Source organism: Leptodactylus fuscus, chromosome 5 (genome assembly GCF_031893055.1).
Source record: "Leptodactylus fuscus isolate aLepFus1 chromosome 5, aLepFus1.hap2, whole genome shotgun sequence".
In the NCBI taxonomy this organism is placed as follows: Eukaryota; Metazoa; Chordata; class Amphibia; order Anura; family Leptodactylidae; genus Leptodactylus; species Leptodactylus fuscus.
Genome location: NC_134269.1, coordinates 158,352,836 through 158,378,628, shown reverse-complemented (window position 1 = coordinate 158,378,628; position 25,793 = coordinate 158,352,836). Strand labels below are relative to the sequence as shown.

The 25,793-nt window shown below is 41.5% G+C and overlaps 1 protein-coding gene across 2 annotated transcripts; it reads right to left on the bottom strand.

The window, feature by feature from the left end:
• Nucleotides 1-430: 430 nt before the first annotated feature.
• On the bottom strand, nt 431-17,771 carry GLT8D2 (glycosyltransferase 8 domain containing 2). 2 transcript variants are annotated; one of them, XM_075274565.1, is made up of 10 exons: nt 17,460-17,771; nt 12,945-12,990; nt 8,907-9,020; nt 8,678-8,834; nt 8,469-8,586; nt 7,424-7,508; nt 5,989-6,101; nt 2,566-2,732; nt 1,376-1,488; nt 431-714 (listed from the first exon to the last, which is right to left on the bottom strand). In XM_075274565.1, exons 2-10 carry the CDS (start codon nt 12,961-12,963, stop codon nt 548-550), a joined length of 1,053 nt encoding a protein of 350 aa, XP_075130666.1. In that variant the 5' UTR covers nt 12,964-12,990; nt 17,460-17,771; the 3' UTR covers nt 431-547. The 2 variants fall into 2 exon arrangements, with proteins under 2 accessions (XP_075130666.1, XP_075130667.1); XM_075274566.1 differs by having other exon boundaries at nt 8,678-8,849; nt 8,928-9,020.
• Nucleotides 17,772-25,793: the final 8,022 nt, after the last annotated feature.

Below are 25,793 nucleotides of genomic sequence, written 5' to 3'. Positions count from 1 at the left end.
TTTTTACTGAATCTGTCCCAGTGCTGCTGTTTGTTAATAAAACAATTATGAAAATGTTGTTACATTTGTTTCATCTATAAATATGTCCAGGGTGCTTCTTCAGTATTTACACCCCCCCCCCACCTGCTGGAGTGAGATTGCATAAATTTACATTTACCTGGATATAGGTTACAGTAGGTAGACCCGAACAATCGAGGCAGACCCCTAAAACAGCAGTTACACAAAGAGCCCATAGTCAATGAGGTCAGTCTGTGTCTCATGTTTTAAAACTGAAGCTTGTGGAAGAAAAAGTCCTTGCAGATCATTTTTCTCTGACAATTTTCTGGTGCAGATGTGAACATAGCCTTACTAGAATAATTTTTGTCCCATCAGTCATAACAGTTTAACTCTATCATACACAAAAACAGTGCCAGTTTGTGGGTAAGGGGCATCCACTAGCTGTGGCGGAAGATCCTTGCAAAAAGTTCACAAATAGAAAATTATTTACAAACAACATTTATTTGAGAAGACATTCTTCCATAGTGCATAGAAAGTGAAACATATCCACTTAGATGCGTCGGATCCGAAACTTCCCAGTGGGGTCAGGAATGAACCACTTCTCCCAAAGCTTGTAGTGTGAGCAAGGAGTCTTCCATGGTTTAAATCGTCCATTCCAGTGAAGAAGCTTGGCATCTTGTACCACATCCTGAGAAAGCTGGTCGTCTGGGCTCAACCCTTTAGTATAGAAGTGAAACAATATAAAGCGTTATCCTATAATGATTTATAATATTTTTGCAAGCTACTTTTTGAACACATACTAAGTAATAATGAATCTCATGCACATAGATCAAGCATTTTATAATGGCTGGACCAACAGCTAAGCTCCTATTCACTTCAATGGGAATAGAGCTGTAGTAATGCCAGCTGCCAGACTGCATAGTACTGGGCCAAGCAGCAATCCCAAACAGCTGTTCAATAGCGAACACCCCCCCCCCTCCAAAAAAAAATAAAATATTTATATTTTTAAAAAAAATCCTCACCCTAGACATTTTTTCTTTGGTGAGTTGTTTTTTTTTTTTTTTTTTTTTTTTTTAAAGAACACATTGTAAACCTAAGGGAATAGTTATATTACAAAGGTCTAAAAGCAAATTGGTCTTAGTTTTCCATAACAACCAATAATAATGCAACTTTGATATTTCAGGAGCAATAGAAAGCTGCCCTGTGGTTGCTATGGGAAACTAAGACAGTCTTAATTAATCTGGCCTTTGATGCACATACTTCCCATAGTCCCTACAATCTATGTCCAGCGCTGCAGACTATGTTGGTGATATAAATAGTCAAATCATTCTTGTAATTGTCAGAATAATGTAGTGGAATGAGGCAGGGCTTTATTCACCTAAATGCCGAATGTGCCAGGCTGGGGGGATGACAGAATATTTTCCATGGAACACAATAAGCATGGGTGGAGTGCTTACTCCACCTCCAATAGTACTGCTGTACAGATTCTCTCTGAAAAAGAAGCCAAAATATCTTAGGTCAATATAGTGGAACAGACAGAATACCGTAGATCCCCTCCATGCACAAGTTCTGTGTATATATTTGTAGCAAGTGCAGGTAGTTATTTCCTATACAGGTTTCTTGATAACCAAAGCTCGGAACCTGTAACAGGCAGTCGTGGTATAGGAAACTTAAATACAATGACGTAACTAGGAATGGCGGGGCCCCATGGCGAACTTTTGACATGGGCTTCCCACACCGACGCCGAAGACCTCGACTGACCCCCTCCTACATATTCCTGCGCGCTCTTTTATGCCTCATAGTGGCCCCTGCACACAGTATTATGTCCCTTAGTGTCCCATAATGTCCCGGGCCCTGTGGCAGCTGCCTCTGCTGCTACGGCGGTAGTTACGCCGCTGCTTAAAGAGGACCTTTCACCACTTTTGGGCACAGGCAGTGTTATATACTGCTGGAAAGCTGACAGTGCGCTGATTTCAGCGCACTGTCGGCTTTCCCGATCCGTGCCCGGTGTAAAGCGCTATCGGTCCCGGGACCGTAGCGCTTTAGTGTCAGAAGGGCGTTTCTGACCATTAGCCAGGAACGTCCTTCTGCCTCGCGGCGCCAATCGCACTGTGCTGTGGAGCCGGGAGGAACGCCCCCACCCTCTGCTCGCACAGCTCGTCCATAGACGAGCATTATCAGGAGAGGGAGGGGGGAGTTCCTCCCCGCTCCACAGCACAGCGCGATTGGCGCCGCGAGGCAGAAGGACGTTCCTGGTTAATGGTCAGAAACGCCCTTCTGACACTAAAGTGCTACGGTCCCGGGACCGATAGCGCTTTACACCGGGCACGGATCGGGAAAGCCGACAGTGCGCTGAAATCAGCGCACTGTCAGCTTTCCAGCAGTATATAACACTGCCTGTGCCCAAAAGTGGTGAAAGGTCCTCTTTAAATATGAAAACCCTGGAAGACTGGAAACTAGGTATGCATAGTTTGCTTTTATAGGGAAATTGGACGACAATCTATAATTTTCAAGTATTTCGTATATCTTCCTTCTCTGGTATATTTGAATGATGTATTAAAAACTTACTCCACATTTTTCTTCATCCATTTCTCCAGTTTTTTTGTAATGTGTTGCTGTCTCCACTCAGTCATGTTTGCTACAAATACACCTGGATTGAAAGAACATGTACTTGGGCTGATTCCAAGTTTCTGAACCGTCTTCTTTCGATAGTCAAGGAAGCCCATGTATGTGTTCTACAAAACAAGAATAAAGGTGAAAGAAACGGTTTCCTTTAACAAACTATTACACATGCACGTTTATTTTGTGAAAAGTTTTAAAAGTTTAAATACTTTAAGGCCCCTTTCATGGCTCACTGCTGAAGGAATATATCTAAATACCAAAACAATGGTATCACACAGTGGATTCAATGACTTTACAGTGGATCTGACAAAAGTAGAAATGCTAAATAACATCCATCATTATATTCGCTGTGCCCCTGGGCAATTTGGTGCACAGCAGCAATGAAATTAGGTATAGCATTTAGCATTTTGTACATGGTAACAGATCCTCTTGAAAGATTTTCGTTTGGACAACTTTTCCCTTTTTTTCATCTCCACATTTCAAAAACCATTTTGGGGTACATATAATGTTTTATTTACTTTTTATTAATGTTTTTGTCAATGGGTAACTTTATTCAGCATGTCATTATAATTACAGCAATAGCATATTTGGCACGTTTTCCCTTCTCTTTTCTTTATATTTTCCCAGATATATAAAAAAAAATTAAAACACATGCAAAAATAAAAACATAAAAATAAAGCCCTAAAGCATAAATGTGTTATAGCCCTCAAAATTGCACATACCAAAAACCCGAAAATATGTCTGGTCCTGAAGTGGTTGAATATCACATCAGGCACAAAAACTAACTGCACTTGTTGCTCAGTAATGGTGGAAGTTACAGAGAAAATTGCAACTGTGCTGGAATCTGTGGAGAAGCACCTATTAAAAGATGCTAAGAACTTTAATGAAAGGTCCTCTTTAAAACAACATTTAAAAAAAAAAAAAAAAAAACTACAGTCCTACAAACTGACTTGGAACATGTGATAGCATAATCCATTGTACAGCAATGTTTCTATATTGCAATCAATTTTCCATTTCAGCAGATGCCATTTAGGTAGGTGCTGTTTGTAACAGACAATAGTAGCCCAGAAGTATTATAAGGCCTCCTGACTACCATGGCTACCCATGCTGTAGTCTTGTTGTGGGGACTGAGGGGGAGAGCGAAGAGACTTCAATCAACCTTCGATGCTGTGATTACTATTGAGGTTAACTGTTGGAATTGGAGTTCTCTGACTCCAGCAGGTCCAGGCTGTGCAGTAATGTCGTAGGAACTTCTAATGTAAAATACCATATCTCCATAATTGAAATATATTACATGTTTTTTTGTACTCACATATACTTTGTAATAAATTTAATAAAATATGCAGTTTAATTGCACATATAGGACTTTAATCTCTGAATCCTAGGTTAAACAAAGGCTTCAACACTATGTACCTCTACTCAGATACCGTATATACTCGAGTATAAGCCGACCCGAATATAAGCCGACCCCCCTAATTTTACCACAAAAAACTGGGAAAACTTATTGACTCGAGTATAAGCCTAGGAGGGAAATGCAGCAGCTACTGGAAAATTTCAAAAATTAAAATGGTCGGAGTTTTTGGGTGCAGAAGTTGCTGGGTGCTGGGGAAGGGGAGGGGGGTGTTTTGGTTGTCTGTCTGCCCCTTCCCTGAGCTTGAGGACTGGTTTTTTTTCCCCCACTTGGAATTCAGCCTGGCTGAATATAGGGTATCTGCAGTGCTCTTATTAACCCCTTCACGATGGAATAGGAGCTCTGCAGATCCCCTATATTCAGCCAGGCTGAATTCCAAGTGGGGGAAAAAAACCAGTCTCAGGGAAGGGGCAGTTAGACAACTTTGTTTTCCAGCTACAGCGTTTACCGTACACGAAAAATATTTTTATAGATTGGTAGAGCGGGCGTTTTCAGACACAGGGCTACCTAATGTGTATATGTTTCACAGTATTAGTTTTATATGTATTCTAGGGAAAGGGGGGGGGGGGTGATTTGAATTTTTTATACTTTATTATTTATTTTTTTACGTAATTTTTATTTTTTTTTTGCATTTATTAGACCCCCTAGGGGTCTTGAACCCCAGGGGGTCTGATCACTAATGCAATGCATTACAATGCTAATGCATTGCAATACATTGCAAAAATCGTCATTTCTTTTGCAGGCTGCAAAGAGCAGCCTGCAAAAGGAAAAGCACTGCAGCTGGGGAGGTTTTACAGAGGAGCTGAGGGGAATCCCCGGACGCAGGCAGGAGCGTGGACCTGAAGGAAGACCTCTGCCGCCAGACCTGAAGGGGAACTGTGGCCGGCCACCGGCAAAAGCGCTGAGGGGAATCCCTGGCAGACTCGGCTGCCTGGACTTCCCCTCAGCGCTTCTGCCGACGGCCGGCTTTTCTTTTGCATGCCGAGGATCTCTCCTTCAGCTCCGGCGGCCGAGGTACGCGCTCCTGCTGGCAGCCGGAGATCACCCCAGCGCTTCAGGGCTGCATTTGAGAGAGCGGTCGCGTCCGCTCTCTCCAGGGGCATGGCGGCATCTCCACTGTAACTCCGCCATTACCACTGTAAGAGTTACAGTGGAGGTGCCGATTCTAATGGCGACCGCTCTGGAGCAGGGCCCCGCAGCATCGCCATGGCGATGCTGTTCATCGCAAACTACAGAAGTACTTACGGTACTTCTGATAGAAGGCCCCGGTACTTCTGCCAGGAGCGTGGCGACGCTGCGGCCCGGCACCAACCCCCATGTCTGTATGCCGAGTTTGTAACTATGGTATTACCGTAATGACCCGAATATAAGCCGAGGCAGACTTTTTCAGCCCAAAAACTGAGCTGAAAAACTCGGCTTATACTCGAGTATATACGGGTATGTCAAAAAACCTAAAATAGGGTTGGTTTTTTTTTTGTAAGATCTGTAAGAGAATACAGACACAAGACATCAGGTCACACAGGACCAGCACAAGGACTTAACAATACAATAGTACAATCACTCCAGAAATAATGATATGAGTATATATAATTTTAGTGCTAAGTTTCCTAAACAGCTGTTGTCATATGGGCATTTCATGATAGCTTTTCTCCAAATGTGTCACTGAGATTGTATCTGACCTGATGCTCTAGTAGTTTCATGTTGCAGGGTGGTATGTGATTGTGTACCTGTCGATCTTTTACAATGTACAGTAGGTACATCATCACAGAAGATAATACTACAATCATTTATTATTGTTCATAATTGACCTCCTACTTCAGATCACATCTGTGCTGACTGATATTTCTTTACATGTTCAGTATATTTCCTATTACTAATAGAAATACTATAAAAGAAATAATGATGCGTGTTCCTGAAAGTCTCTTGAGGTATTAAATAAAACACATTGTCTACCACACCTGGATCCCTACTCGTGCGATAACGTCTTGAAGTGACGGCAAGTCACAATCATCAGAAAATGCAGCAATGTGACCTGTTGATATTTTTGTGTTGTAAAGTTCCTGGATATCTCCTAGAAATAAAAAAAAGAACAGAAGACTTACAAAACACTGCACGTTTGACAAGTACAAGGTATGAAAATGTAAGAATAAGATTCCTCTCATAGATTATAAGCCCTTGCGGGCAGGGCGCTCTATATTACTATGCCAGTTGGCCACTGATAGGGCTAGTTCACACGTGGGGCAGTATGGTTTATTTTGTTCCTGATTGTGACGCAGGAAGCCGCGTCACAATAGGGCCAAAATGCGCCTGCCACGACTGTTGTGGCTTCCGACAGTCGCGGCTTCCCGCTCCGGAGTAGGCTCAAATGAATGGGCCTAGTCCGGAGGGTGCTGTCGCGAAGTGGACGCCGGAGCTGAATCATCCGTGGAATCCGCCTGAAGAAAGTACAGCTCGCTTCATTCAAAAAAGTAAGCTGGCGGCCTACATAGACCTCCATTGTGAGGGGGCGGATTCTGACATGGATTCACTGCCAAAATCTGCCCCCTCTTGCCCCGTGTGAACGGGCCCTTAGTATTACATTTGTTTTCTATATTTTGTGTGATATGATGTAAACGATTGTGGATGTTAATACAGACGTGAGATTATGACGGGAAAAAGGTAGTGATATTAAAGTAGAGAAGGATGAACTAAGAATTGATGGTTCACATAGCTTTTTATGCTTAGTTCACAACAAAAAGTTGTGATGCATTTATAACTAAAAACAGGAGTGTTATCTAAAGGAAAAGACATAAAAAAAAGATACAAATCTCTAGAAAATGCAATGCGTAATCTGGGTCATAAACTGAAGAACGCTTATGGAACATGGTTCTACATAGACCTTCAAATGGATTTTTAGTTGTGAAACGTGTTACATATCCTCAAATCATTATGAAGCGAAATAAATAATAATAGTTTTAATCAGTTGAACAAAAACCTTTACATATTTTTTTATAGGAGGAATATACATTTTACTTAATTATAAATTAGATGTCTTAATGCCAAATTGTACAAAAAAAAAAAAAAACTTTATCCACATGTAACATTACCACAAAGCTGAAATAATAAATAAAGGGGCATACTTATATGAAGCTTAGAGGTAACAGTCACATCTAGGTTCTGGACTGGTGCCTAATGGGGCCATATTTCAGCATATGTGTGTCTACGTCTGTAATATATTACCATGTATTATCCTGTATCTGTATTACTATGCTGCTGTAACATGCTGAAATTTCCCCAATGTGGGACTAATAAAGGATTATCTTATCTTATATAAGTGGCTCATGGTAGGATGAGGCCCTATTCCAGATTTCTCACTTATGCATTGAATTCCACACACAATAAAAGAAAACCTACCCAAAACAATGACATCATCATCCAAATAAATGACCTTTTCATGCTCCGAGGTAAGCAATGGTAAATAAAAACGTACGAAATTCAGCTGTTTTTGAGTAGAGAGAGAGATGTATAAGTAATGAAGCATTAAATATGACATAGAATAATTCATAAAGCCTAGTAACCATATACAGGTAGATGTGCAGTTTAAAGGAGACATATATTTAGAAATACCCTTTAGACAAATGTATACTTGTGGAAACCCTTTCAATATATTAGTTCTATGCACTAGCTGTGTCCGTTACAATTTCAATTCATTTCAATGGGATTTTATCTGTTGTCCTTTAGTGTCCGTTTATACCCATGTCTGTTTTTTCAAGCGGACAAAAAAATCCTACATGCAGGACATTTTCTGTTTTTTTTTTTTTTTTTTAAATTAAATGGACACCTTCTGGGTGGACACCAATGGTAGTGTGAACCCTACCTAAGATACGATTCGGAACCTGGTAAGTTGTTTCTGGAAGGCCATTGGGGTCACACTTCTAACACTGTTGTGGCACTATTATAGCATTTTTTATAGGTGTGCTGGGATACTATCCATGAGACGTGACCTAGTAGTACTAATGAGGGCACTGCAATAATAACAGAAGCATTATGAAAGAAAAGTGAAAATTGCATCCACATGTACAGTGACGTAACTAGGAATGGTGCGGCCCCGTGGCGAACTTTTGACATGCCCCCCCCCCCCCCACGTTGAAGACCTCAACCAACTTACCCCTACTGCCCCTGCCAGGATCGGTAAGTAAAAAGGGCCTGTTACCGGCTGGAGTAATTCCAGACGGTAACGGCCTATTAAAAAAAAAACGAAGCAGTAGCGGCTGTCGCGGGGCCCCTAATGTCCTGTGGCAGCTGCCTCCACTGCTTCCCCGGTAGTTACGCCCCTGCACGTGTATTATACTGTAATTGACTTAGGATCTGAGTCTGAACTGAACCTTATGGTTGGATTAAAATGTATGTTGCTATCTTTACATGTCTGAAATGTGTTTAACAGATTTACCGTACTTACTGGTTGAAGCAGCTCAGGGAAGGCGGCATCATGGCGAATTTTTCCTTTAAGAACCATGGGGTTAAACTCCACAATTTTAAATTGTATTTCAGATAATTGTGTTTCTTCAATCCACTTTCTGAAATTTAGCATTGACAAAGTGAATATTCCTATATAAGGGTTTATATGAATCACACGGCACCTATTCATCTCCAGTAATATCTCCTTACCTGATATGAACCAAGGAATTTTTCAGACCAATAATATAAAATAGCACGTTGGCATTAGTGTTACTGTAAATGCTGTTGATGGCAGCTATAGTGGCACCCATACGACCTGAAGCAGCACATATAACAACGGGAATGACTTCCTCCTCCTCCTCTTCCACTTCCAAAGCAGCATCTAAAATACACGTTTATTTGTTCAATTCATTTTAGAAAAATTAAGTCGTTTCCTAACAAGATAGTATTAAGTGCTTACCTTCATGTTCCTTTAGGGCAGGTGCCTTAGAGATTGTGCTATACCATATTGCACAAAATGTCAGCACAAGCAGAAACAGCAATATGTGATTGACTGAAACAAGGAATTATGAATTGTTAGCAAGACAATTGTATATTGCTTTTCTTTGAGAATATTTTTATGACATAAAATAAAGAAAAATTAACAAAATAGGTTTATTTTGTATGTGACTCTTGCTCAATATGACTCTTGATCCATAAGCTACTAAAACCGGAATAGACAATGTTATTTCAAGAAATTTTGATGTTATTGAAAAGTACAGGTGATTATAAAAAACACTTTGTAATATGTTATCAGAGAGAAATGCCATTTTCTGCTTTTTTTCAGGCTTTTTTCCTGCACCCTCTGCTAAAACAACATTCACTTTGAAAAACTCTGCTGAATCCGTCTCGTCTCGAGGTGGTCTGCAGGACACATGACTCATCTCTATATAGAAGTCTATAGAGAGGGGAAGGATGAGCAGAAAGAGAGAAATAGCAGGAGAAACACAGCCTTAGGTTAAGGCTAAGGCCACGCGAGGTAATCCGCAACGCTAAAGCACTGCGAGAAAAAACGCGGCAGGAACGCATCACGGTTCTTCACACAGCGCTTTGAACAGAAACTCCACAGAGTTTACCTCCGCGGTCTTTCTGTTACCAATATATCTAGGGGAAAGCCACCGGCGTTTCCGTAGATATAATTGACATGCTGTGTTTTCCAAAACCACGCCGGTTTTGGAAATTGCAGTGTTTCCGTGCTGCGGTTTGAAACACAAAGTGGGCATGGGATTCGCATGAATCCCATCCACTTTGCAAATACTGTAAAATGCTGCAGTTTTTCTCATGGCTTAAAGCCCCACGTTATGGAAACGCAGCTTTTTTTGTTGCAGATTTTGTTGCGGTTTTTTGAACCAAACTGAGAAGTGGATTGAGCAAAAGGTAGAAGTATAAATACTTCCTATGTATTTCCCATTCTTTTTGAAACCATTCTTGAATTGGGCTCAAAAAATGCAACAAAAGAAGCTGCGTTTTCACAACGTGCCCTAGTCTAAAGCCATTTCCATACATCAGTACAGGTTAGTACTTCTCTCTATATATTCTGCGTGGCGATATTTCTGAGTGTGAGAGAGAGACAGTTGCAGAGCAAAGCGATCACATCAAAATATTGATTTGATCTGATTCAGGTTTCTCTTTTGCACACACACACATCATACACTTGATTTTGTTGATTGACAACAATAAACTATTAAAGGGATTCTACCATTAAAAAACTATTTTTTCTAGGTAACACGTCAGAATAGCCTTTAGAAAGGCTATTCGTCTCCTACCTTTGGAAGTGCTCTCCGTCGCGCCGTTCGTTCGAAATACCGGTTTGTACCGGTATGCTAATTAGTTCACTCGCAGCGATGGGGGCGTCCCCCAGCGCAGGAGATGCGATGGGAGTGTCCCCATTGCTGCTCGAAAACCGACTGCAGCGCCACCTCTATGTTCTTCTACGTGTTACCTAGAAAAAAATAGTTTTTTAATGGTAGAATCCCTTTAAGGCTGAGGCCTCACATTGTGGAAAATCAGCTTTTTTTGTTGCAGATTTTGCTGCGGTTTTTTGAGCAAAAGTCAAGAATAGCTACAAAAGGAATGAGGAATATACTGTATATAACCTATTATAACTGTATATAACCTATTATACCTTCTGCTCAATACATTCCTGGCTTTGGCTGAAAAAAAACGGAGCAAAATCTGCAACAAAAAAACCTGTGTTTCTGCAATGTGGGGCTTTAACCTAAAGGGGTTTTCCAGGCAAAAAAATAATTTTTCTAAAAGTTGCGTTAGTGTATTCATAGATTAATAAGTGCACCCAAATACCTTTAGCAGTGTTTTGAGCTGACTCCTTCTTCCTCCCTTTCTCATTCACACACCATCCCTGTTTCCCTAGCTAGCCTGCCCACTACTAGCCCTTCCTAACTAACTCAACCCCCCACGCCATCATACTTACCTGTGTTCTGGACAATATCTTTTGGGCACAGGACTTCACTTCTTCTGCGAAATAGAGCCAGAGTGCTAGCTGCTGAGCACATCGGCACTTTAGCCCAGAAGATGTCCCGTGCCACAAGATCTTGCCCAGAAGACAATTAAGTATGATGGGGTGGAGGGAAGGTGGGTTAATTTAGGTGACAATAATGTTCCATTTCCAAAAACGGGGAAACAGAATGTCACTGGAAAATGTGCGATCTAGGTAAATATAGCGATATAGGTAATGTCAGGGTCTGGTGTTGCTAGGTGAGGTGGCATAGACACAAAAGTCCAGTTTCTTTAGTCCAAAACAAAGGTAGAGTTTATTTTCACTCAAAAAGATAGTGCAGCAACAAAAGGAAACAATACAAAAATAAATTCCTGCCCGGCTAGGCTCTAACTAAACATAGAATACGTTACCTCACCTACAATAACAGAAATCAAAAGCCAGTAGAATCATTCAGGACACCGCTCCAAAAATATGACCTCTCTATTTGGCTCTCCAGCCAAACTCTGCCCAAAGTATTGCTGCTGGAGCTGGCTTCTTAAACCTCCTTGATGAGCAGACTCTCTGCAGCTGAGTCGCTGCCGGAACATCCCCAAAGTGTGGACTGGAGGGGGGTGGAATGACAGGTCCTACTACCAACCTACCTGTCATTCCTAAAAATCCAGCCCAATACTGAGCATTTACCAAAATGTTCAGCAGATGAAAGTTGTCTGCTGAGAACAAACATTCCTGGAGTTTTCTCATCTCACCCACCTTAGTAGTCTGGGTGAGATGTACACCCCCTCCATTACCTGACCAGCCATCGGCTTACAGTAAATATAGATGTATATAGATAAATATATGCGATCTAGGTAAATATAGATTTTTGGTACACTAAGTAATTTAGCAAATAGGTGGGGGGTAATGTAGATTGCCGTTAATAATTTATCTCGGACTACCCTTTAACACTTTTGTTTTTGAAAGCATTCTTACTTTGCACCATTTTCATGCCTAAAACTTTTGCACATTACTATAACCTATAAATTAATATAAATATATATATATATATATATATATATATATACACACACACACACACATAAACATATATATATATTTTAGCAGTGCCCCCCTTCTTCATATCCTATCTCTAATTAGAATTTATCTTTAAGTTGTTGGATGGAGGCTAGCTGTAAGGAAACATGAGATTTTGCTCCCAACCTCTCTCTCTTACCTAGAAGCATCTGCAAGATAATAAAGGACATTTTAGAGAAATACTGGTCTATACTAATGTCAGTAATAGTCTTGGAGTGAGATAGAAACATCCCATTTATCTACAGAAGCCTCTGTCTGTGCCCATGTCTCTTCTTGCTCACGCATCTTCTGCTGACTTCTTTCCCCTGCCCTCTACATAGACTTCTATTGTAATCTATAATCAGTTACCAGATGAATTGTAGTCTCATTTTAAAAATTTAGCATGGGGACAGGAAAAGAGACAATTAACTGGAGAAAGAAGCATTTTTCACTGATAAAATATAGTTTTAAAAAGGGTCATAATGGGTAAAAAAAAACAAAAAAAACAAACAACCCTCTTTTTCTGATACCGCTTGGGCCACCCACCGATCTCTTCTTTCTAGTCCCACACAGTAAATAGTGCTAAGCCAATTACTAGCTCAAGTGGATTTTCCATTGGTTTCTTTTTCCTGGATGGTCTGTATGTAATAACCAATATGCATCCATACACCTTCCACCTTACTGAAACACTAAAGTGAGAAACTTCAGCTGCATACCCCTCGTCGTCTACCTTTAATATACTGTATTCCTCTAGATGGGGTATTTGGTATGTGAGGTTTCTAAACATTTATTTAGAACCCACAGAAAGGGGGGGGGGGGAATTACATATTACCAAGTTTCATGCCCTCAAATTAACTACACATATGTTGTTTTAGTTTTAGAAGATTTAGCAGGATTAGATGAATAATCAAATAAATAATAATGACTTACGTTTTCGTAAAATAGCCATATGGTTATCCTCTACAGTGGTAGATATCTGAAAAGAAGTAAAATTTATGATGATACTCAAATCTCTATTTGTAGTTACATCTAACAGAAATGTTACTGATTGCGTAATTAAATTAAAAATGTGTGTATATATATATATATATATATATATATATATATATATATACAGTCCTATGAAAAAGTTTGGGCACCCCTATTAATCTTAATCATTTTTAGTTCTAAATATTTTGGTGTTTGCAACAGCCATTTCAGTTTGATATATCTAATAACTGATGGACACAGTAATATTTCTGGATTGAAATGAGGTTTATTGTACTAACAGAAAATGTGCAATATGCATTAAACCAAAATTTGACCGGTGCAAAAGTATGGGCACCCTAATCATTTTATTGATTTGAATTCCCCTAACTACTTTTTACTGACTTACTGAAGCACAAAATTGGTTTTGTAACCTCAGTGAGCTTTGAACTTCATAGCCAGATGTATCCAATCATAAGAAAAGGTATTTAAGGTGGCCAATTGCAAGTTGATCTCCTATTTGAATCTCCTCTGAAGAGTGGCATCATGGGCTACTCAAAACAACTCTCAAATGATCTGAAAACAAAGATTGTTCAACATAGTTGTTCAGGGGAAGGATACAAAAAGTTGTCTCAGAGATTTAACCTGTCAGTTTCCACTGTGAGGAACATAGTAAGGAAATGGAAGACCACAGGGACAGTTCTTGTTAAGCCCAGAAGTGGCAGGCCAAGAAAAATATCAGAAAGGCAGAGAAGAAGAATGGTGAGAACAGTCAAGGACAATCCACAGACCACCTCCAAAGAGCTGCAGCATCATCTTGCTGCAGATGGTGTCACTGTGCATCGGTCAACTATACAGCGCACTTTGCACAAATAGAAGCTGTATGGGAGAGTGATGAGAAAGAAGCCGTTTCTGCACGTACGCCACAAATAGAGTTGCCTGAGGTATGAAAAAGCACATTTGGACAAGGCAGCTTCATTTTGGAAACAAAAGTTGTTTGGTTATAAAAAAAGGCGTTATGCATGGCGTCCAAAAAGAAACAGCATTCCAAGAAAAACACATGCTACCCACTGTAAAATTTGGTGGAGGTTCCATCATGCTTTGGGGCTGTGTGGCCAATGCCGGCATCGGGAATCTTGTTAAAGTTGAGAGTCGCATGGATTCCACTCAGTATCAGCAGATTCTTGAGAATAATGTTCAAGAATCAGTGACGAAGTTGAAGTTACGCCGGGGATGGATATTTCAGCAAGACAATGATCCAAAACACCGCTCCAAATCCTCAGGCATTCATGCAGAGGAACAATTACAATGTTCTGGAATGGCCATCCCAGTCCCCAGACCTGAATATCATTGAACATCTGTGGGATGATTTGAAGCGGGCTGTCCATGCTCGGCGACCATCTAACTTAACTGAACTTGAATTGTTTGTCCAAAATACCTTTATCCAGGATCCAGGAACTGATTAAAAGCTACAGGAAGCGACTAGAGGCTGTTATCTTTGCAAAAGGAGGATCTACTAAATATTAATGTCACTTTTCTGTTGAGGTGCCCATACTTTTGCACCGGTCAAATTTTGGTTTAATGCATATTGCACATTTTCTGTTAGTACAATAAACCTCATTTCAATCCTGAAATATTACTGTGTCCATCAGTTATTAGATATATCAAACTGAAATGGCTGTTATAAACACCAAAATATTTAGAACTAAAAATGATTAAGATTAATAGGGGTGCCCAAACTTTTTCATAGGACTGTATATATATATATTTACTTTCCCTATCAATTTCTATCACTTTTCTAGATCTCTGCTTGCTGTCATTTATTCTGTTACTTCCAATGGATAAAACTCTGACCATGTGTTAGGGAATGGCAGACGATAATTCCCCAGAAGCTGCTGGTGAACCCTGGAGGGAGGGGCACAAGGGACAGTGAGCCCTAAACTGAAGCCCCCCGCTTTCCCTTCCTATTGCCAGACCCTATTCTAGGTAATAGGCGACAACCACGAAGACAATCCCTCCCTGAATACGTGAAACACAAAACGCAGACAAGACGAACAACAACAAAGGGAGGTCAGCTAGCCAGGGTTCGGTAACAGGAGAGCGATGCAGTGCCAAAACGGAGTCCAAAAGAATAGTCAGTAGGGAAGCCAGAGGTCAAGGATTAGAGTACAAGTAATATAACAGCAAGCAAAACCAGAAAGCTAGAGGCAATAACTGGCACCAGTGTGACTGTGAGCCAAGACTAAATAGGGGAGGAAGAACCCGCCCTGAACCTGATAGGAAGGAAAGCTGTCAATCACTGAATGGACAGAGGGAACAAGGGCAGAAGACGGGTGTGGTGCAAATCCAATTACAACACTAGAGCCGTGTTCACACAGTACAACTAAAAACTTTAAGCAGATTATCAAACTGCACACGCCTCCTGCGCCGCAGCACGTGAGCAGAGGGTGGCGCAGAGGCCCGAACAGGCAGAGATGTTACACCATGATCATGTGATATACAGTCCATGATCATGTGATATACAGTCCATGGTCATGTGATATACAGTCCATGGTCATGTGATATACAGTCCATGATCATGTGATATACAGTCCATGGTCATGTGATTTACAGTCCATGGTCATATGATGTACGCACAGCTCGTTATAGTTACAGCACAGTAATCAGACATCTGCCTAGTAACGGGTTGTGCAAATGTGTGTGCATTACATGACCATGGACTGTATATCACATGACCATGGACTGTATATCACATGACCATGGACTGTATATCACATGTACATGGACTGATTTTTATGTGCTGTAAGTAAGCACAATGAATGACAGCAAGCAGAGATCTAGAAAATCATGAAGAATTGGTATTGAAAGTATACCAACCATTTAATATTGTACAATTAAAAAATATTAAATGAATTAAAACATCCTTGATATGTGAATTTTAAATGGATTATTATTATTATTTATTTTTAGAGCTCCATTAATTCCATGGCGATGTACATTTGAGGGTTTACATACAATACATAAAAAGTACAATGCTAAGGGCTCGTTCACATCAGCGTTGCCCTCTCCGTTGTGCAGATTTCCGTTTCCTGCATAAAACAGAGGCAGGATATGGAAACCTGCAGGAGTCTTTCTCACCCATTCATTTGAATGGGTGAGAGAGATGTCCGGCCGTGAGCGGCGGTGAGCGTTTTGCACTCTCTGCCGCGAGAAGGGTTTTTTGAGTCGGACATGCAGTACTCTGTGTCCGGATTAAAAAATCCGGTTTCGCAGCGGAGAGCATAAAACGCTCACCGCCGCTCACGGCCGGACCCGGTCTGTGCTTTGCGTCTTCTGGCATGCAGAAGACGGAAAGCACAGAACGGAAAGTAGAACGCAGGTGTGAACCTAGCGTAACAATGAACAACTGATACAGTGGGACAAAGGGCCCTGCCCACAAGGGCTTACAATCTATGAGGGAAGATGGACAGAGACAGTAGGTGAACCTGTTCAGATGTGATGTGGTGACAGTAGCATTGGAGGTGGTAGGTCTTCCTGAAAAGGTGAGTCTTCAAGGTCTTCTTGAAGCTTGTGATTGTGGAGGACAACCTATTGTGTCGTGTTTAGTGAGTTTCAGAATATGGGGGATGCACGGGAGAAGTTATGTGAAGAGTAGGTATTGGGAGATTAGGTAGGAGAGAAGTATGGGGCACATGCCACTAATATCTGATCAGTAGGGGTGTGACTATTGATGCCTATCAATTTCTTGAACAATGTGTCAGTACTGCCAGCAAAGTACAATGATATTTTGATTCCATTCAATTTTCATACGAACAGCCACATTGTACTCAAGCAGCAATGGTTGCACAGAACCAACAGGGGGGACCAGACTGCAATGGGCAAATGGCTATGGTAAACATATGGCTCTTGTTCTACAGCAAGGGTTACACAGAATCAGTGGCGGGAACAGAGTTTAATGGGCATGGTAAACACATTAGACTTTTTATTTATTTTGCATTTTGTTCTTTTGTAGGTTTGAAACCCCATCAACACACGTTTAAACTACGTTTCATTTAATGTAATAAATATATCATTGTAATTTCTGTATGGCACACTATTAATAATGTCTTTGTATAGAAATAACTTAAATAAAGACTATTTGTTACATGTCTAGGTCTAGGTCTGGAAAAGGTTAATTGAGTTGGTAAGCCCTGCCAAAGCTGAGTATTACTTCCTGTGTCTACAGGCAGAAAAATATACATTTCATTTCCTGCACGGCAAGAATACACTTAAAATCTGTAACCGTAAAAGTTCTTACGCTTCTAACAAGTGTAATGTTTGCCAACATAGTTTGTGATGTGATGAATACACTTTTAGTTCAACGCATGTATGAAAATCTAACTATATATAAATATAACATATTTAGGATCACAAAATCTTATCACGATATGTTATTTATAGCAAATACTGACAATATTTGAACAGCTTAGTTTTACATACCAAGATGGTGACGGTTCAGGCCAAGTTTTCTTTATCGGACATTTCATGGGAGGAGTGGAGTGAAAAAATGTCCACAGCCGTCTTTGTTACTGTAATGCATAAAAACAATGCAGAAAGTTGTCTTCTTTAGTGAACAAAGGTGTCGCAGGCTGGAGGAGGCATTGAATATGATCCGTGTATTGTCCTTTGTTGTATTGTATGTGATGAACTGCTCCGTAAAATGCTACATTTGCAGGCACAGACAGAAAGAAATGAATTCCAGATGAAAACTGTTCCAACATCTGCAAATCCTCCTTCTGCTTCACATAGGGATTTTTGGCTTTCTGAATGGAAAATAAGAATATTACTGTGAAGGTGCCACTAAAAGTTTAACAATACAACAATACCTAACACACACACACACACATATATATATATATATATATATATATATATATATATATATATATATACATTTTATATATTTTTTAAATAAATATTTTATACAAAGAGCAGCAATAACATTAAAGCCACAGACAGGTATAGTAAATAACACAGATTATTCCACGAGAACGGTACGTGTCAAGGGTTGGATAAATAAAGCAGCACGTGAACAGTCAGAACTTGTACATTATGTGTTAAAGGAAGGAAAAATGGCTATAAATAAGAATTTGAATTGGCTAGAGGACAGATCATCAGGTCTTGTGGGGTGTTCCTATTATGTGGTGGTTCGTACCCACCAAAAGAAGCCCGAGAAAGGACAACCAGTGATCCTGTGACAGTCAAGTCAAGAGTTAGTATAGCACAAATTGCTGAGAGAGTTAATGCTGACTGTGTTGGCAAAATGTTAGAAATAATAGTGCACTGCAGCTTTCTATATATGGGGTGGCGTAGCTTCAGACTGCTCAGAGTAGCCATGCTGATCTCCAACAGTGTCAAAAGTGCCTACATACGAGCATTTTAACTAGAGTATACAGCTATGAAAACAAGGTATGGCAAGACTGGTTCAAGTTACCATAATAGTGTCAAACTTTGCAGTCAATGGGTTTGAGCAACAGAAGGCCACTCCAGGTCCCACTGAGATCAACTCTACTAAGAACTAGAAAGTGAGGCTACAGTGGCCGCAGGCTCATTACTACAAGACGGATAAGGCCAAGAAGAAACTGAGTGCCTTTACAAGTCTTGGTTTCTGTTACTTCATGCAGATGTTAGGGTCCGAATAAATCACGTGAATCCTTAGATCCATTCTGCCTTATGTGAGTGGTTCATGTTGGTGTTACGGTGTGGAGTCACTTCTGCACCAGTGGCCAGATCTCACCAATCACACTGGTATGGCATTTACATTACAAACCATAAGGTATTTTTTAAATGTTTTCTCCCAGATGAAATGAGAAGAAACACGTTATATATGTTATATCTCCTTGCTTGTCTCGGTGCCTAGTACTGCAGCCTTGCAGCGCTTAAGTCCTGGGGTTGAATCCTGTCAAGGACAACATCTGCAAGGAGTTTGTATGTTCTTCCCGTGTTTATGTGGGTTTCCTCCGGGTACTCCGGTTTCCTCCCACACGCCAAAGACATACTGATAGGGACTGTAGATTGTGATCCCTATATGGAACAGTGACTGTCGATGTCTGTAAAGCACTGCGGAATATGATGGCAGTATACAAGTAAGCATAATAAATAATAATTAGAGATGAGCGAACAGTAAAATGTTCGATATTCGATATTCGTTTCGAGTAGCCGCTCAATATTCGACTACTCGAATTGAATATCGAATCCTATTATAGTCTATGGGGGGAAAATGCTCGTTTCAGGGGTAGGCAACATTCGATCAAATTACACTTACCAAGTCCACGAGTGAGGGTCGGGCTGGATCCTCCGAGAAGTCTTCTCCGTGCAGCGTCCCCGCGGCATCTTCTGGCTCTGAATTCACTCTGCCAGGCATCGGGCAATCAATGCTGGTTCTGCATCGAACTTTTCCATTTGAATAGCGAGTGGCACTCGATCGAGTACGAGTATTTCGAATACCGTAATATTTGATCGAATACCTACTCGATGGAATACTACTCGTTCATCTCTAATAATAATATATACATCCTTATGCACAGTGCTTATGTTTGATGTTTTTGTGCTTCAGCCTAGTATATATTTGTATTATAGTTGCTAGGATTACTACTGAACCTTAATGCTTGGATTAGGATTATTTTGCAGGGTTTATCTGTATATGTTATAATTAAGGAGCGTCCAAACCAAGATCGTCAGGTTTCTGATAGTCAGCTTTGGTGTGAGCGCTGCAGCCTCTTCAGTACCTTTGTATCATGGCTGTGCTTGGTAGTCCAGATCAGGCCATGTGACTGATAAACATGACATCACATGGCCTGTGAAGCATAAGTAACACACAGTGCGCTTCTGCTACTTCAACCAGCTGATCTGTGGGATCCTGGGTGTTAAACCTCCATGGATCTTCAACAGCTAAGGCTAGGTCATCAATTTAACACTCCAAAGGAATCTCTTTAGGGCAGGGGTGGGCAATTAATTTTCCCATGGGGCCACATGAGAAATTGTAACGGTTCTAGAGGGCCATGCGTGTCGCTGAAAATTTAGCTCCACCCACTTCTCAGCTGACTCCGCCCATTTTCAATCATTTTTCCATGTGCCCCACAAAGTAAAATCCTCCTACAGTCACCCTAACATTATACACCCCCATATTATAACGTCCCCCCCCCCCCAAATGTCCCACAGTATTAAGTCCCACTCCTGGTGCCCCAGTATAAACCAGCAGAAACTAGAGGGGACATTAAACTGGGGCAGCTGGAGGGGGACATTAAATTGGGGGCAACTAGAGGCAGACATATCCCCCTCCAGTTACTTTCACGGTTTAATATCCTCCTCCAGCTGCCCCAGTCTAATGTCACCCTCCATCTGCCCCCTAGTTTAATGTCCCCCCCTACATGTGCATTAAGTTTAACTGCCCCCCCTAAATCTGCCCCTAGTTCCCCCCTCTTGCTCACACATGCTGTCTCTTCTCTCTTTATCATCCAGCAGCCCCCATTGCCGGCAGCTTGCAGAAAGCACACAGTCCCGTGTGGCTCCGCCCACTAACAAGTCATAGCCTATCCTGGTGCAGGTCCTTCAAAAACCTTCCACTAGCTATGCGGCCCAATAGAAGCAGTCAGAGGGCCGGATGTGGCCCGCAGGCCATACATTGCCCAGGTCTGCTTTAGGGCATGTTTCAGTACTGCTGAGGGTGCTGATGAAATCTGCTATAATGTAGATTGTTGTTCTTTTTTTATTCTATGTATTGATTTTTTTTACAAAATTTTGTTGTTCTGGAGTCCATTTTTTTTTAATAGAAGGGATTGTATAGGACATGGTATTTGCTTGTCCTAAACCCTACTATGTTGGTGTATATTGTAGTATAGGTGGTCTATACAGGTAATAACTCAGCTGGTCTAGGGCAGTGAAGACATTAATCCCATTATTTATTTATTATGCTTACTTATATAGCGCCATCCTATTCCGCAGCACTTTACAGACATTGACAGTCACTGTCCCATATAGGGCTCACAATCTAAATTCCCTATCAGTATGTCTTTGGTGTGTGGGAGGAAACTGGAGTACCCGGAGGAAACCCACGCAAACACAGGAAGAACATACAAACTCCTTGTAGATGTTGTCCTTGGCAGGATTCGAACCCGGGACTCCAGTGCTGCAGTGCTAACCACTGAGCCACCGTATTGCCCACTTGGGCATGACTAAAGTAATTTAGTAACAGCAGATTTAGACCATGTTTTGCCATAATAATAAATTTAAACATATCAACTATGAAGGAGCAATTGTTTATTACTCCAGTGTTATTACACAACCATATTAGGGTAAGGACCCACATAAATGGAGAATTTTTTCCCAGATAGCACACTGACCCATTAATTTCTACGGGCCGGTCATGTGTGAGAGCCGACAGTCTGAGCCGCAAAATATGGAACACGTTCCATTCCTATCCGCTTTAGCATCCATACATTGAATGAAAGGGGCCGTGGAAGCGCGGCTGGTGCATGGGTGGCACATGGTTGACATTCCTGTGTCCCCCGTGTGCCGCCTGTGCCGTTCATCCACTGCAGCTGGTCAGCACACGGTCGTGTGCAACTGGCTTTAGCCTAGCAGAATCCAGTATATCCACATTAGCATTTAGAGCCTCTGCCTTGGGTTTTGTCAGGAATGCCATCTTATTTTAGCAAGGAGAGTGCAGGGTGCAGCAAAGGAATCCCAGCAAAACTCATAATAAATTGAATCTCTGATATTGGTAATCATAGCTTTTATTAATAGAGCCCACGATTAATGATAGAGCCATCGGTAACAGTTTTTAAGCCAGAAATTTTATCCTCTGCAAAGTGTGAATTCAGTAATGAAAATTTGCAGCATTTTCACAACAGATTGCATTTTTTGTTTTTTTTTAAAGAGAGTCTGTCAGCAGGAAAATCAGTATCAAACTAATGACAGTACATTGAAAGGTGGCTTCTACACTTATTAAATATGTATTTTGTATTCTGCATTGCAGCTCTATCTTCATGAAATTCAGCATCTTATTCTTATGAAATTTGGCTGAAAAGGGCTTGACGCTGGGTTCACATCAGCGTCTGGACTCCGTTATCAGGTTTCCGTCTTCTGAAACCTGTCATGCCGAGTCCGGCCGTGAGCGCCAGTGAGCGTTTTATGCTCTCCATGGCGAAACCTGTTTTTTTTTAACCGGACACAGAGTACTGCATGTTCGACTCTCTATCTGGTTTAAAAGAACGCTCACCAGCGCTCACGGCCGGACACTTTTCAAACCCATTCATTTGAATGGGTTTGAAAAGATTCCGGCAGGTTTCCGTCTCCTGCCCTGTTTTGTGCAGGAAACGGAAACCTGCAGAACGGAGACCGGGCGCAGATGTGAACGAGCTCTGAGGGGTGTTTCTATTCCTGTTAGGACTTCACTCTCTGGTCTAGATAACCGCCCATAACTTCTGCTAAGCTCTGCCTTTACTATTTGAGTGACATTTGCCTCTTGTCCACACTTTGTTTGATAGGGGTGATTATCTAGAGCAGTGTTTCCCAAACTTTTTGAGTGGAGGAGCACTATCTAGGACAGAAATTCTGTACGGAGCACTTAACATATTTTACCTAAAACCTACATAAGTGCCAAAGACAATGAGCGATATTAACGATGGAGGGGGCGGATTTCTAATTAATTGATTTTAGATATTACATTTTCTATTAACTTTATTCAAATTTTTTTCTTTTTCAGTTACAGTTAAAAAATAAAGAACTTAAATTAAGACTACCCTTCTCGAGTTCCTCCAGGAATTCCTCTTATCCGGAGAATGGAGGGCCTGGTTGCAGAGGACTCTCCTGACCCCTCTAGGTTTGAACGGCTCTGGTGGCCCTGGGTGATATTCCAGGAGTGTTCTCACTTCTCCTTTCTCCTGAGGGGGATCTGGTTGCGCTTCTGACCTTCTTCTTCTCCTTTTTCTCTTCTCCTTCCCTTCCCGGTTTTCCTTTGTTCTCGTGTCTTGTTTTCCCCCTTTGTCCGTGTCTGTAGCTTTGTTGTTCTGTTTGTCTTGCCCTTCCAGGGCCTTTATTTCCTCCCTTTATTCTCTTCTTGTTTGTACCGCTTTTATTGGTTGGCCGATTTGTATTATTTCTATTTTTGCTTTGACATTGAGTATATTATACTGTGTTGTATCATTCGGGGCCGTTCCCATTGTCCGTTCGTATTGACTGGGGCCTGCGCGCCCCGCTTTCAGATTTCCATGTTTGTTTCTTTTCTTAAACTATAAAACTTTCAATAAAAACCAATTACACATAAAGCCAGAAAGGGCAGTCAGAGACCAGTTTGGAAGTGCCGTCCGACCGTGAAGCGTTAATCCGCCAGCCTCGTATATTCGCCAAACAGACCGTAGTGCTGCACCAGTAGAATATTAGGAGTGCATGTGAACCAGTATTTTAATTTTGAAACCCTTCACATTTATCTACTTTTTTATTGTTAACCGTTTATTATCGCCATATCGTGGAGCACCTGTAGGTGGTTCATGGAGCACTTGGTGTTCCCCGGAACACAGTTTGGGAAACGCTGATCTAGAGACAAGAGAGCAAAGCCCCAGCAGGAGAAGAAACACCGCTAAAGCCCTTTTCGTTTGAATTTGAGTAAGACACTAATTTTCACAAAAATCGATTATATTGTGGGGTGGGGGTGCAGTGATGGGGGAACATTAAAGGTTTTAAGCCGATGGCTGGTCAGGTAATGGAGGGGGTGTATATCTCACCCAGACTACTCAGGTGGGTGAGATGAGAAAACTCCAGGAATGTTTGTTCTCAGCAGACAACTTTCGTCTGCTGAACATTTTGGTAAATGCTCAGTACTGGGTTGGATTTTTAGGAATGACAGGTAGGATTGGTAGTGGGACCTGTCATTCCACCCCCCTCCAGTCCACACTTTGGGGATGTTCTGGCAGCGACTCAGCTGCAGAGAGTCTCCTCATCAAGGAGGCTTAAGAAGCCAGCTCCAGCTCCTACCTTTTTGAGTGAAAATAAACTCTACCTTTGTTTTGGACTAAAAGAAGCTGGACTTGTGTGTCTATGCCACCCCACCTAGCAACTCCAGACCCTGACAAGGTGTTGTGCAGGATTAATCAACAAGACCCTACATCTAACATTGGCCTTAGGTGCCGTCCACAATTAAATTCAACCAACTATTCTTTGTGAACTGTTAAAAAAGCTCTTTTATTAAGAGTGCGTGGCCCTTTAAACACACAGAAATAAATACCTAAAAACCGCTTGTGCTGTGTTTTTTGTATTTTTCTTTACTTGACTACCTGTGACCTCTGAGGCCAAACATCAAAAGACAGAGCAGCATCCTTAAGACAGGCCATAGAAAAATTAAGCCTGGACAACCCGTTATATGCCTCACACAGTTTAATATCCCATCCACAGGGTGTTAACCCCCATCACTGCTCCCACACAATATAATGGCCCCATCAGTGTTCCCCATACAGTATGGGGGACCAGTGAAGAGACCACTGTATGGGTAGGGAGACCAGTGATGTGGTCATACAAAAATTTGGCCCAGACAACCCCCAGGATTTTGTTCCAGGGATCCCAGTCATATAATAATAATAATAAATTTTATTTATATAGCGCCAACATATTCCGCAGTGCTGTACAATTTGTAGGGTTCAAATACAAACAGAAAGATACATTACAAAGAAAGTCATTTCACACAATGGGACTGAGGGCCCTGCTCGCAAGAGCTTACAATCTATGAGGTAGAGGGGGTGACACAAGAGGTAGCAGGGGCGGCATTGCTTATCATAGGCTAAGGTCAGACCTGGACCAAGGGTCTTGTTAGTGGTCCGTTTCCGGGGTCCCCCTCTCCTTCCTCTGTTTCTTCCTACTTTCCTCTCCCTCCTACTCTCTATTTTCTTCCCTTGTTCCCCTTTGTCTCCTCTTCTCCCTTACCGTTGTTTGGCGGTGTTGACGCCTCTCTCGGCCTGTTAGTTCTTGAGAGGTCACGTCTCCATTTTTTGTGCTATTTGTTTAGTTCTCGGGCCTTTGTTATTGTTTTGGTCCCTCCTTGTTTTGATACATTTTGATTGTTGTTGTAATTCGTTCTTTCTTTTGTATTTTTGTGTTTATAAATAAAGAATGTATAAAAAAAAAATAAAAAAAAATTTGGCCCCGACAATCCAGTTAAAGATGTTGTCCATAAATTGGAGCGACCCCTGTGGCGGCCAGGGAGGTGTAATTTTTTTTAAATCTGCCACAAAAAATTCTGTGTTTCCACAACAAGGGGCCTTAGCCTAAAGGATTTATCCATCTTTCTAATATTCAAGGCCTGTCCTTAGTATAGCCCATCAACATTATATCTGTAGGATTACAAAATACAGGATCCCTGCAGATCAGCTTTACTACAGGTAATGGTAATTCCAGGAGCTGTGCTGTTCACTTGCCATACAGATTGTAGCGGCGGGTTTAGGTAGCGCAGTGGTACACATCCTATGGTGAGTGAACAGCATGGCATTGTTATTATCTGCAGCCGCAGCTGATCTGCAGGGATCCAGGCAGTGCACTCCTAGAAACAATCAGACACTGATAGTTGGTAGTACATCTGACTTGGCCCATGCTAGTCTTTCCAGGAAACCTTGTCTATGTGGGGGAGGGGTTCTTTCCAGTCAGAGCACTATACAGTGGCAGTATATGCTCCGAGCAGGATGTCATCCATAGGCTGCAGACATAAGACATGGTGACACTAGCAGCTGCTCACACACAAGCCTTCCTACAGGTGGAGGGGACGTCCCCACAAGCAGCCCTAGCGAC